The following is a 13736-nucleotide window of genomic DNA, read 5'->3' as shown; positions in this document are numbered from 1 at the left end:
TCCCTCCCCCCCTTTTAAGGCCATTCCACAAACCCCTCATTGAAAGGAGCTATCTTTAAAGCAACGTGAACAGAGGATGCATTCAACAAATTCAAACAGATCCAAAACAAACAGCGTTGCTGTAAACTAAAAGTAGGCAATTACATTAGGGGCTAATGAGGCAAAACATCCTGAAACAAGTTACTGGGGAAAGGCACCGGGAATGGCTGCTACCGGGTCTGCCATGTGAGAAATCTGAGGAAAATTTAGCGCTAGAGGCAAAAGCTAACTACGATTTTTTAAGTGAAAGAGTAAGAGAGTACAGGAGAGGCAGTAAACTAAAGACTTGGATAAACAAGGCCCTTTTAAAAATTCCCACAAAACTTTTTTTCAGGCCAGTGAAAGAGCAGGAGGACACTTTGATCATAATGCAGCAACGTGGATATGAACTCAACTAATATGAATTCTTCTTTAAGGGCAGAAATTACCCAACAGAGTAAGAGTCACAAGACACTACTGAAGTCAAAGATCTCAAGATGACAAAAAATAATTAAAGGATCACTACAGCTGAGAATAAGAATTTCTATTATATGAGATGGAGCTGAAAATGCCACAAATATATTCTCTTGCCTTCCAGCATAAACTTATGCTAGTTGAGGCTTTGCAGAAACATTGTCTACTAAATATTACTGCAGTACTAAGCCCTTGCTGAGAATTCAGCGTTTCCTTTAAGGCATTACCTGCTGGATTTACCACTCCAAGAATTTAAACAGACCAGGAGTCTGTAAACAGCTAATTCAGGAGTTTACCACCATCACTATCACATATCGCTCATTAAACAATGTCACTCTTTGTACTTTCAGGGATGAAAAAGAGAAGGTGTGGAATTATTGAAGAATATGTATGACAAGAACAAAATACTTAATACAAAGTAGGTGGCAACTAGCTAATAGAAACAAAATGTACAAAAGATACAGTAAGATAGCATCATCTGTTAGTACAGAAAAGGGAAAACTTAGATATACCTAAGTAGGGGAAAAAATTCAAAAACCTGAGACGTGGTAAGTAAGTCTCTTTATAGGAACTACCAATTATCAGTATCCTCCCTGTAACACTTCATAAATAACAAAACTGTCAGTTCATACTGCTCCTGTTTCCACTGTCATTCTCTGTCATTGCTTTGCAACAAATGTTTTAATGAGACTTATTACCAAACAGCACCCTCTCACTGCCATGACTCGAGGTCCTCAGTAACTACATCTGTATTGTGAAATCTAATATGAAGGTCAAACCCTACCAACCCACAGAATACTAAGTTCTAATAAATTTCTTAATTAATGTATTCAATACAAACAACAAGTTATGTTACATCATTTACTTCCACCTCTTTAATTATCCCATCTTTCACATTTTAAGGCGGCTTACGTGGTCAGTCTGAAAAGCCACGGATTTACATTTATGGGCTGATTTCATCATTTATTTCCTTCTTTCTTATACGTTTCAGCTCATAGGTAGATCTAATATAGCCTTTTGACTAGATTTACTGTTTTACAACCAGATATGCTGTCTTGTAAATCTATTCCAAAACACAGAATATAAAAATAAATGTGTTGTGTTACATGGGGAGAAAAATCCTGATTTTTTTCCTATTAAAAGATGGCCTCCTAGTAACTACTGATATTCAGGTTAGTTATAAGTGTCCAATGAAAATAACTCATTCAGTGCCAGGCAGCATTCAAAAAGGAAAGGAATGGACCTACAGATGCAGGCAAAGCATATCGAAGATGCTCTTGTAACCTTCAGGGAAGGGAATAAGGTACAAGTCTAGAAGTGGTACAATCTTATAACATGTATTTTCTTTAAGTTCCATATATTTCACACAAACTATGAACTGAAAAACTAGGTGTGGCAAATGAGTCTTTTATAGTACTGAGAATGGAGTCTTATTTTACTTTTAAAAGTCAAATTTACTGTCACATGTATGGCACTAACTTGACAAGCTCAGATGTACAGGGTAGATTAGAAGTTTTATTTTGTCGCTTCCTTGTCTGGATGTTACAGATATTAACCTTACAGGTTAATATGGGTTGTGGAGGAAACCAAGCGAACAGGAGTGTGCATGTGTATATATATATAATGTATATTATAAATACTGGGGGGGAGGACAGGACTTCACTAGTTCAAGTACTGATGATTCCTCAATCTCACACCCAAGTCCACACTTTCACATTTAGCCATGCACTCCCTCCTCAGCCTTCCCTGCATTTATGGAGTTCTGGGATGGATTCCCAGTACGGTTTTAGGTCTCACTGGCAGAGAACAAAAATTCACCATAAGGAACTGCAGCCTCAAGAGACACTCTCAAATGTTCAACCTAAATTCTCCCGTATGCAAGTCACAAGCATATATACGAGTGTCAAATGAACTGAAAACAGAGGTTAGGGTTTGCATTTAAAATATGACTCTGATTGCTGAAGATAGTCATAGTTCTTACACGTCAGAGCCAAAAGAATAATTACAGACTAGAAAGGAGCCTAAGAATACATTTGGATATTACAGGTCCGTATGAGATAAGGAGCACAAAGCGGCGAGGATTAAATGTCAGTCTTAACAGTGATTTCCTCACTTCTGTGATTGCTCTGATAAGTGATGGGCTTTAGTAGCTCTCCTTAATACTAAATTACAAGAACATTGTGAGTACACAGTAGAAAAAATAAAACTGACAAATCTCATGAACATTCTTGTAATTTTATATATCTTAGCTCTGACATAATTGTCCCAGAGAAATCCTTCAGTATGTTACTGCAGATTACCCAGGGAATGAAGAAACATTACAAAACATGCCAAAACATTTAAGGGAATTCCAGTTGTGTCAGCTTTTGAGATGTTTGAATATAAGCTTTTGTGTGATCCTGTCCATCTGTCTGGTTGATCGATGTTCAAATGATCATATTAATACATACACACATTCAGAATAAATGCATAGCCTAGTGCTCAGCTAACTGTTGCTAACCCATAAAGCAGTCAGGATATTCTCCAATGTATCATTTTGTTTGGTACCACGCTTCAAGTAATTGATGAAATTTGGCCAGTCTTTGCCCTCAAAACAAATGCAGGTTACCTGGTATAACATCACAGTATGCACAACTATTTACAGTATCTTGAGACATTTTCAATGAAAACCATACTTTTGCTTCACACAGTTAGCAATAATTAATTCTCTGTAGATTTTTAACAAACTGTGTAAAAGATCAAACTATTTCCTCAGGTAGAACTAATTCTTGCAAATCCCTCACTTTTTTTAAGAATAGGCTAAGTTAACAATTTTATTAACTTTGTCTTGAAATTATGCTTATTTTCACAGCATGAATAAATGAGGTAAGTAACCTTTTCCATCAGGATTCTGCCTTTTTTTTTTTTTTTTTTTAATACAGCTCTCAATAAAACACATCATATTTTATGCATCTTGTCAGACACTGGAAATGCCCAGGCTTTATTTCCCCAATTAAAGAAGCTGTTGTTTGAGTGTTTCTCCTTAAGCATTTCTTTTACCAGGTCTTCTCACTGCTATTACACTAGAAAACTTGGTTAAAAGGTTTAAAGGAATGCAAAAATTCCCCTTCCCACCCCCAAAACCATGTCTCAGCTAAACATTGGCAATTTATTTTCAAGTTCTTACAGTTTTTATCTTTGCTTTGTTAAAGCAAAGCAGCTTTAGCAGCTATGGCACCTTTTGCCTGGGGCAATCTTTTGGCATAACTGATAAATGGAAAGCTACATAAGATGCTACATTTCACTGCATTTAAGTTATCTGACCCATTTGAACTATACATATAAAACAGTAACCGCATACCTATATAGTTATATATAACTAAGTTACAAGATATAACTATAACTTACAGTTATAGCTACACATAAAAACCAAGATTGGTCTGAACTGATGAACTGGATGTTCAGCATCCCTTAGGGCCTTGAGAACAGGTGAAATAGGGGCCCAGTAGGGATTGCTACCACCATAACAGTATGTTTCCACCTCAAATTGAAAGGGCCACTTTAAGTAGTAGCATAATATGGTTGATTCAGCCTCCTCTGCCCACTAAGTCATTGAACAGCACCTTGAAATGGGCAACAGTGTTGGCAACAAGCATCTGGAGCACCTTGGGTTTTGTTATACACTCACCAAGTACCTAAGAACTGAAATTACACCCCCCACTACCCACAGTTTACTAAACCAGTCATTATGTACTAACTGCTTACTACTGATCAGGGCTAGTTTTAAAATCAATGCTGGTATCACATTCTCAGTCCTCTGTACTTACTCTCCTGTAGTTACTATAGATTCCCACATTCAGGATATGTTGACAGGACAACTGACTCATTTGGATTGTCTGATTTCTAGGAAGCAAACTGTCTCTATCAGAAACTATTAAACTGCACGCGTACAAAAGGCATTTGTTCCAGTCTCAGAAAATATAAGGTTACTTTGGAATGCAGACTGGAAAAGACTATATGAAAAGGCCATTTTGCATTAGTTCAGCCATATCACCACTGTACAATCTCATACATCCAATATGAGAAACATGAACTAATTATTTAACATTTGCATATAAATTACATATTTTTGGGTTTTGTGGCTTGGTTCCCTGTGTGATCTTGGGCCAGTTTCTGAACCTCTCTAAATCTCTGCTTCCTTGTTTGCAAGACAGATTAATATTATTTATGCAGGATAGGGTGAGGCTTAATTAACTCAAGTTTGTAAAGACCTTTCTGATCTTCAGATACTATGCAGAACAAGGACTAGAAAAAAATCAATTTAAGAAGCCAAGAAACGTGTAAGCCCAAACCCATGCAACATGCATTTAGAGTATCAATTTTATACAGAAAATTTGTACTAGCATTTCTTTGCAGCAGCAGCAAAAGTACATTAAAAGCAAGTATAAAATATGTATATTAAAAATAACTAATTCACTTACTTCTTCCTTATTTCTAGGTCTGAAACTGGAACACATCTCAGGCCAGCTCCCAATACCATGAGTGATGATGTTAGTAATACAGTTACCCTCAGACCTGAAACAAGAAAACAATAGCATTTCACAGGTTAAGTCAGCAATGCTGAAGTAAAAACCAGAAAAGTCGCACAGGTATATACATTTGCCCTCAGTCTCACTGAAGATATGCATGTTCTTTCAAATCATAAACATCAGTGCTGATAAGAATTACAGATACAAAATGAAATCCTATGTTATTTTCCATATTGATACACCAGAATTAAAGGTTTACTCTTGGCATAATACCAAACAGAATCATACCTAAAATCTTAACAGATGTTCTTGGAAATGAGAAGTGGCAATAAAAGCATCATCTAATTCTAAAGGAAATATTGTGCTTTTTGAAGCATTGGGGAAGATGCTCCAATGTATGATCTGAAATCTAGGCAGATCCAAAGAAAAATCTGGATTTGTACAATCTTTTCCAGCCACTTATTTGCTTTCTTAATGCAGATATTCTTTTCAACCTGAAGAAACAACTATTTATTCAGCAGGAAAAAAAAAAAAAAAAAAAGAAGTATTTCTTGCAGGCCTTGCAATTAGGCCAGGTTTTTGCTGCACTCAGCTTAAATTGACAGAGGTTGTAAATATAATACATTAGAAAAAAAGCTACAATCGACCTATTCCTTGAATATGTCTTTTTCCCCATGCTGTGATTCTCAACTGAGAAGCACTTAAATTAGAAACAACTTTATCTCGGAGCTGCAATTCCATTTGCTAGCAGTTCAGTTGCTGCTGCTAAGGTGTTTCCACCGTCGGTAAGCAGCACAGAAACAGTGACAACTGATGGGCTCAACTTCCAGAATATTGTAAAAACACCAAAATCATAAATATGTACAATTAAAAATGTTGATGCAGCTTGTAACTCTAAAGTCATAAAACTTGAAGCAAACTTAGAGCAACAAACAGAAAGTGTAGGGCTTTGATATTCTTAGCAGAACATAAAACAACTGAACTACAACACGTACGTGTTATCTCTAACATTTAGGCAAGACTAGTAACTACCCAAAACATAGAAGAACAACAACTTGCTATGATAATCTAGATAATAAATAGACATCAGATTTTGATTATAGACTGACAGTTTTCCAACAGACATTCCCGGTATGTCAATGACTCCTGCAATCCATACAAGTTGAACCATCTGAGTCATATTAAACATTTTGTTTCCCTGGGAATTTTACAGGGGGTTTTAGAGCACGTGTTTTACCACAAGGTAATAGTGCTCTTATTGCAACAGATCTTGGCAAGCCTCACTCATGAATATGCAACTCCTCGTGCCGGACATTGCACACACTGAAGATGGATCCTCTCTCAAACAACCCAAGCCAAGACAACCAAACCAACCCAAAGTTAACACCGCAGGTTTTCTGAAATGGAAGCATGACTTCCTCACTACAGCTGAGTCATTAACAAAAGGAATGTGCCCCAGGTTCCTGCAGCTCCTAAGGACAGCTCACACCCCTAATGCCTTGGAGTAGCATCACCAGCTGAGAACATTTGTTACCTTGAAGGTCTCCCAGTGCCTGCCCAGGTTTACCTGGCTCTGCATTTAACCAGCACATGTAGCTGTTGAACTGGATTTTCAAGCACACCAATTCAGAGAGCCCAAACTAATGTCCTGATAAGGCTGTTCAAAATCCTGCTGTTCATGTTTTCTGTGCCACTGTGTGAACCTTTGTGGCGTGCTGAAACCTGTACTACCATGTTGGATTAGCCGTGGGGGTAATTATTTGTGTTGGGAGCAACTACATGCAATGTTCTTGCCTTTTTCCTTTAAAAAAAATCTTTGTTAGCATTGCTTTCACACATGAGAACCTGTTCACAATCCAAATTAGTTTTATTGACTGAAAGTCAAAACATAAGTCTTTTAAACAGAAATCTGTAGTCTTCCATTGGAAACACTGCTGCAAATGTTTCAAGACAGAAAATGACACAGGCATTACTGGAGTTACGTAAACCAGGATTATTTTTTTGAATGAGATTTCACAAAGCATGCCACTTTCTGCATTTTAGGAGGGACAAGGACAAGGACAGACAGCTGGGAAGGTCTCAGTCAAGTGGCACAGCAGGTGACACAGGCCAGGTACATCCCAGGGCACAGCAGAAAATGAGCATCATACAGAAATTTAGGTTTATATCACCACAGGATGAGCTTTCCTAGATAAAAAAAAATACCTATTTTACTTTTTTCATTAAAAAAGTTTTGTTTTAAATCTGTAGAAAAGTTTCATAAAAAAGCAGCATCACATAATTCAATGAAAAATAAATTGGATGTCAAAATTTCTCACCAGCTCCCATTCTAGGCTTATTTTTACCATCAACCGTACGTGTCATGTAATTTAAAAATAAAATTACCAGTTAAAGCCTCACAATCAAGATACGTTTGATCTCTCCGAATGTTCTTTGAAGTTCTCATCTGGAACACTATTCACTGTAATGTGCCACTTTTAAGTGTTTTGATTGCGCAGACTGTTCTTTGGCCTTTTGTTTCACCTTAATGTGCAAACACACCTACAAATTCTTTTGGTTAAAGCAGCATGTTGAAAATGGTGACACTAAAGTGAACAAGTAAAAAAAGACTGTCAGACAAGCAGCATATTAGAGATTTTCTTTGCTAATTACATGATGTACTTCTACCCTCTGAGCACCTTCCCCTTTTGCTTTGCTTTACATTTTAACTCTCTGAATTCATTCTCCCTTTCATCTTAAATATCAGTCTTTAATAGTATTTTTAGAACTATATAAAAGTGGTTTCGCTTTGAACATTGCAGTGTCCCTTAATCTGAACTGGAAATCTTGTACTACTCCAAGGGGTAACCTCAGAGTGTTTCAGGGTATCACTGCACCATGGGGACAATAAACCAAAGTCACCAACTGAGCCCGGAAAGAAAGCCTGTGAACCCCGCAAGAAATTATTTCTCTAATTAAAAAAAAAAAAAAAAAAAGCCACTAAGTAACACACACAATCAAGATTTTAAGTAAACCTAATTAATTTTATTGGTTTTACCCTGTACATAGATGGTAATGGATGATGGTGGGGCTACAGCTGCTTGAAAACCATCATCCAGTTCCCAATATCCTTCTTTCAGAGGTTTCCGACATGCAGCTGGGAAGGGAAGAAACATCTCAAAATGGATGTTGTGCAGGTGGAGGTGGTTTTGTATTCTTTAGAGCCTTTCCTGCTGGCTGCTCCTGCAGGCTGCTGGGCCCCACAGGTTGCCCTGGCTGTTGGGCGCTCTGCGGCCACCTTCTGAATGGTCACTGGTGGTAATACAGAACTGCATCAGAAGCATCAGAAGTTTAGTCCGTAATAAAAATACATTTCACTCAAATAATAATATAATCAATATTGTTCAACAGTTTAAACCTCCTGTAGCTAATAACAGTCTGCTTTGCGAATGCAGCAGCCCACGCTGCATTTGCTGGCTTTGATTTCTCTTTAAAACAACTACCTCCAAACTAGAGATTCAACAAAGTCTCGACCCACAGTCCTCTTCACTCTCCTGCAAAACACAGACTTTTAATCCAGCCAAGATGATGTGGTACCAGCAAACCTTGACGTGCCTGTGCCAACAGGATGTGCAGCAGGATGTGGCCTGCACACAGCAGCACAGCCTGCAAACAAGTGGCCACTACAGAGCCAGAGAGAACAAAACACTTATTGCAGAGCAGGACACAAATGGCAGCTAAGGTTCCCCCCCCCCCCCCTTTTAATGAAGTGCCCATCTTGGGGGAAATTCCAGTTAGATGTGCAGAACAAGCAGATTTCACCTTTTTGCTAAGCCGAATGGAAGTCCTGCCAGAGTACAAGCTGCAGAATTGAGCCCTCCACCCAGCATGGCCAAAGACGATTTATCTTACACCCACATCTCTCTCAAATGCATTAATATTTAAACGTTTTCCTTCCTTCAGCTGCAGATACTAAAATCAGTCCTCAGAAACACAGAATACAACAATGCTCTAATTACAGATGAGTGACATCGGCCCACTGCACATTTTCACAGCTTTTAAAGATCAGGCTGGAAGCAAGAATGATCCCTTCTGACACAACTCGGAGCATTTTAATTCACTCAACTACTCTATTATTATTTTGACGAAAGCATATCTGTCTAAAAAGATAATCCTGTCTGATGCACACACAAGGAAATGAAAAACTCCCCAATTTTAACAGCCATTCCAACAATCACTGTTAAATTGTGTTCTTCCTTCCTATTTAAAGCAAAATCAGCTGTCAAACAAATTCTTGCTTTTCCTCTCGTGATGGAAGCAGCTCAAGACCTTGTATTTTTCCTTCTATGAAGTTAATATACAATAAATAACCTTTACCTTTGGTTTCTGTAAATAAATCAAAATTTGAGTTCCAAGTTTTTCACGATTTTTCCTTCAGTCCTGGAATTGGTTTTGTATGCCTTGTCCAAATACCCTCCTCACTGCTCAAGCATCCTTTTTTCAATAGGATTTTTTTTCTTGGATACCTGTTTTCCATTCCACAGGAAGGGACTGTTTCTCTTCCTCCTTAATGTGTGGCTTTACATTTAGCCATATTAAAACAAAAGTTTGATTAAACAGCATGCTTTATCAGGCAATCCTCAAAGCTCTGCACAGAAGTCCCTGCTTCATCATTATCTACTGCTTCAGAAATCTTTGTATTTTAAATTTAATACTAACAAAATTACACTAATAGTTGCACCGTGTTCTCTCACAGGGTTATCTGTCATAATTAAAATAATAATAATAAAAGCTACCTTGCTGCTAAATAGAGGGAACAAAACTTTTGGTGTGCTTGCATTTCACCAAGCTGACTAACATTGCTAAGAATATAAGCAGCAATCCTCTTTCAGATAAAGCATCCTTACAACAAGCAATACAACTCGGAAAAGAAAAGAACCTTTTCAGTGACATGAAAAGGCTTCCTCGTTGAGATGTGGTCCCCGTCTTTCTTCTGCACATGGAACAAACGTGAAAAAATCAGTATGTCAGACCCAATGTAGATTCCACAAAAGCACTTGATTGCAGAGGAGCATAAATTGTGTTTGGAAACTCAGTGGAAAATAAGTATGCTCTGAAGAATATCATCAACTACACTCAGAAGCATTAAAAACTGGAAACCAAATACACAGACTGCATGCAGAAGAGAACAACTGCCAGGTCACATGCAGCTAATCAAAACCTGCTCCTAGTCTGATGGCCAGGATGTCATAAGGTGCTGTTACACACACACACAATCTCCTTTCTCTGGGTCCATGGTGCTGATGTCCTGTCTTTTGTAAGCTGTGATTTCAAAGCTAAACCAAAGCCAATTGTTTCCATCTGTTTCCATGGCCCTATGTGGCACTACCAAAACAGCATCCACATTTCACCTAAAAGAGGTTTAGGACTCAGGTATCTGTTTTGGATTGAAAATACAGCAAATTAGTGGCATTCATTCGAGCATTCTGCTTGACAGCACCTTTCTGGTATCAAATAGTAAGAACTAAGCATATAGGACCCATTTGAAACAAATTTTATTCAAATACACATTTGTCCCCTCCCACCTTATCTAGGACACGAGAAGTAGACCTTTTCCAGATGGAGCCCACAACACAGCCCAGTTCCACTTCCCAGGGGAGAATTGCATGGCAAAGGCAGATACCAGCAGATGCTGTGCTCCAATTTCTGCCTGACATAAGTAGCAGGTAGAATTGGATCCCCAGACAAAATATGTACTAGGAGTCTCCTGAAATATAGATGCAGGAGATAATGATCTTCAGAGAGGCAATTTCTCTTTATAATTTCTTGTGTTGTAACAGAATCTGTCAGCAATAGCTGACATCCAGGCTATCAGGAGGAGTTTGAAATTTCTTATAAATGTGTATTTCATCATACAAAGCTTTTCCAAATAAACTCTGTATGTATGAATACAGCAACTTCAAATGCAATAGTTCCTGTGGTTCGATACAGGCCTCCTACTCAGGGTCAGAAAGACAGACGAGCCCTTATTGCAGAAGTGAAGTCGCCACCAACACGGGGGAGCCCACAGGGAAGTCCCTGCCAGCCAGGAACCAAGGCTGGTGCCAGGAACAAGATGAGACCTGAAGATAAAGCTATTTCTGCTACCACTACTTACTGGACAGACACAAGACCACATACAAGACTGAAATTATGTGGCCCAACATTCATCCCCACCAGTTCTGTTTTCAGTATCTCTTGCAGAAGATGGGAAATATGCATTATCTGCATAAAAGGTATCAACCAACAGCTTAGAAGAACATCATCACTCCCAAATTACGAGGTTAGATAAGAATATTGTAAAATAAAATCACTCAAAGCACAAAATCTGGCCAGCCAAGTGTTCCAGAGAAAAGATGGCACTATTTGAGGGAAGTGACTGAACGTGTAAGAACTCAAACAAAACCAGAAGGACAGAATTGTGAGAAGCAGAGCTCATCATCACGTAATTGCTAATTATTACGACAATCACATAGCCACCCCCCCAGCTGTTGAGCTGCTGCACCTTTCTCGACGTGCATCCTGACCGTTAGGTAACTGAGATACTTGCGTATTTACATTCTAACTGCACAGCTCACTTTTGATTCACATTGTTAAAAAAAACTCCTCTTGTTTTGTGGTATTTTTCTTTCTGTTTTCCTTTTCTTTCATTAAAGCATATTAAAATTATTGTTCATCCAGATATAAGAATTTCACTGCACCTGCTAGAAGGAAGAACAAGCAATCACAACTATGTCAGGAGGGTGCAGGGTGCTTTTGTCTCATTTGCATCAACACAATCAAGCTATGTCATCATGGGATCAGTGGAACCATACTTCTAACTTTGTTCCAGTACATCTCATTTTTAACACTGCTTCTTGGCTTACTTTAGCTGCTCACTGATGCACATTTCACCCACAGCTAATCCAAGTGCGTAACACCTCAAAGAAGAGAGCCCAGGCCTGGGGCAGTGGGACCTGCCTCTCTTGACGTGCCTTAGGAAATTGGGCAGCCACTTCTGCCCCACTTCTCCCCCTTCTGCCTTATTTGTTCAGACTAAACACACAGAAACAGGAGCTGGTCTCACCACCAGTACTATACCAGCTGGTAAATCAAGTCTTCTCCCCACCTGGAGTCAGTGCAGCGCTACAATACACTAGAAAAGGACTTGGAGTGCTTACTGAGTCTGTACAACTCACACAAACACCAAAGAAGTATCTTCCCTCACCTCAGCTACCTGCTTTCTACTCTCAAGCCCCATGAAACACGAAGACTTGGGTGAATCATTTAATTGGTCTTTTCCATTTGATTAACTAAAAACTACATCAAGGGGCGTGCATGTGCGTACATGTCAGAGCAACACCGAGCAACTGACAAAAACACCTCATTCTGTTGGCAGAGGACTAACCCTCGTCATTAATTCTGAAGCTAAATCATGGATGCTCATTAACAAGTCAAGAGAAAAGTACGAGATAACAAGCCTTCACCGCAGCAATCACTGTTGTCTTCCTGGACGAATTCCGACAATCCAGGCCCTTTCAGCACTGAACAAGGGGGAGGAAAGCTTTGCTTTTCTTTTCTCTTCCCACTCGTTTCGAGCACTCCCGATTGCACAGCAGGCTTAATTACCGCACAGCTAACCACAGATCCCTACCTGCGGTGACAGGGAGGAAAAACAGTCTCTCTGGTACACATCTATCAGGAAGATGCTCTGTCATTATCTTAGTGGCACTTGCCCACACCACCCAATGGTGCATGAAATTCTTCATTTGAAGAGACATAGGCATTTTGCTTTGCCACAGCAGAGTATCAAGAAGCACCCATGCAGCAAGGATTGGCAGTTACGCTAAATACCACCGAGTGGATTCACTAAGCGGGACACTAAGTGCAAAGTTTCTACTTTTTCCTGTTCCTCCTGTGAGGCAGGGAAAAGAGATGTAAAAGTCCTGTCGATGTGACATCCACGTGGGTCCTGAGACTGTTCAGCTGCTGGAGTCGGCGTTCAGCTTCCCTGTGTGTGAAGTTTCAACATTACAAGGACCACAAACTATTTAGGGTACACACTTCAACAGAGATGATCCTAAAGACACACTTTGGGGCACTGTAATGAGTCCTAAACCCATTACAGTTATAAAGGCTGATGATGAATTCTTTAGGTTCATGTGATTGATCAATTACAACTGAACTCCACCTTTCCCAAATATTCCAGATGTCACTTATCAAAAAAGCAAAATAAAACAAGTAAGAAGTTCCTAAATGCAGCTGAATTTGACATCTGGCATTCCAGAAAAACATCAGCAGACTTTGCAAAAAGCAGAAGACCTCTCACTTTCATAACACATCACTCCCTGAGCTGAGTCATACGGATCTCCAGCTTTAGAAAGAGGAAAAAACTGAAAATCCTCTCTACAATGAATTTGCATGAGAAAGCTTCATTTGTAGCTTTTGAGGAAATTGGAGCATTGATCAAAAGCTTCTGCAAAACAATCAAAGTTACAACATGGCTACAGAGCTACAATAAGTCCATGCATGTGAGAAGCATTAAAAAAAAACAAAACACCAAAAGTATGGCAGGAAATGATAGAACGGCACCAAACATTGCCAATTAGAGGAAGGCAAAGAGAGCCACAAGTTCCCTTGCCATAGGATTGTAATTAAGAGAGTGACAACAGACAACATAATGGCATTTTAACGTTTTCTGTCCCAGTTACAGGAAGGTTTCCAGAAGCAGAGCACCAC

General features: G+C 39.0%; 1 protein-coding gene across 2 annotated transcripts in view; it reads right to left on the bottom strand.

Annotated features, from left to right (window-relative positions):
* The window catches only part of SLC49A4 (solute carrier family 49 member 4), a 59137-nt gene that overhangs the window by 38235 nt on the left and 7166 nt on the right, over positions 1 to 13736 (bottom strand). For both annotated transcript variants that reach the window (XM_068687497.1, XM_068687498.1), the window contains exon 2: positions 4953 to 5046. In XM_068687497.1, coding sequence (XP_068543598.1) covers positions 4953 to 5046 — 94 coding nt within the window. The remainder of the gene's footprint in view (positions 1 to 4952; positions 5047 to 13736) is intronic.

The sequence above is a fragment of the Anas acuta genome, chromosome 6 (assembly GCF_963932015.1).
Source record: "Anas acuta chromosome 6, bAnaAcu1.1, whole genome shotgun sequence".
Classification (NCBI taxonomy): Eukaryota; Metazoa; Chordata; class Aves; order Anseriformes; family Anatidae; genus Anas; species Anas acuta.
Note: the sequence above shows the minus strand (reverse complement) of the source record. Positions and strands in the feature narration are given on the sequence as shown.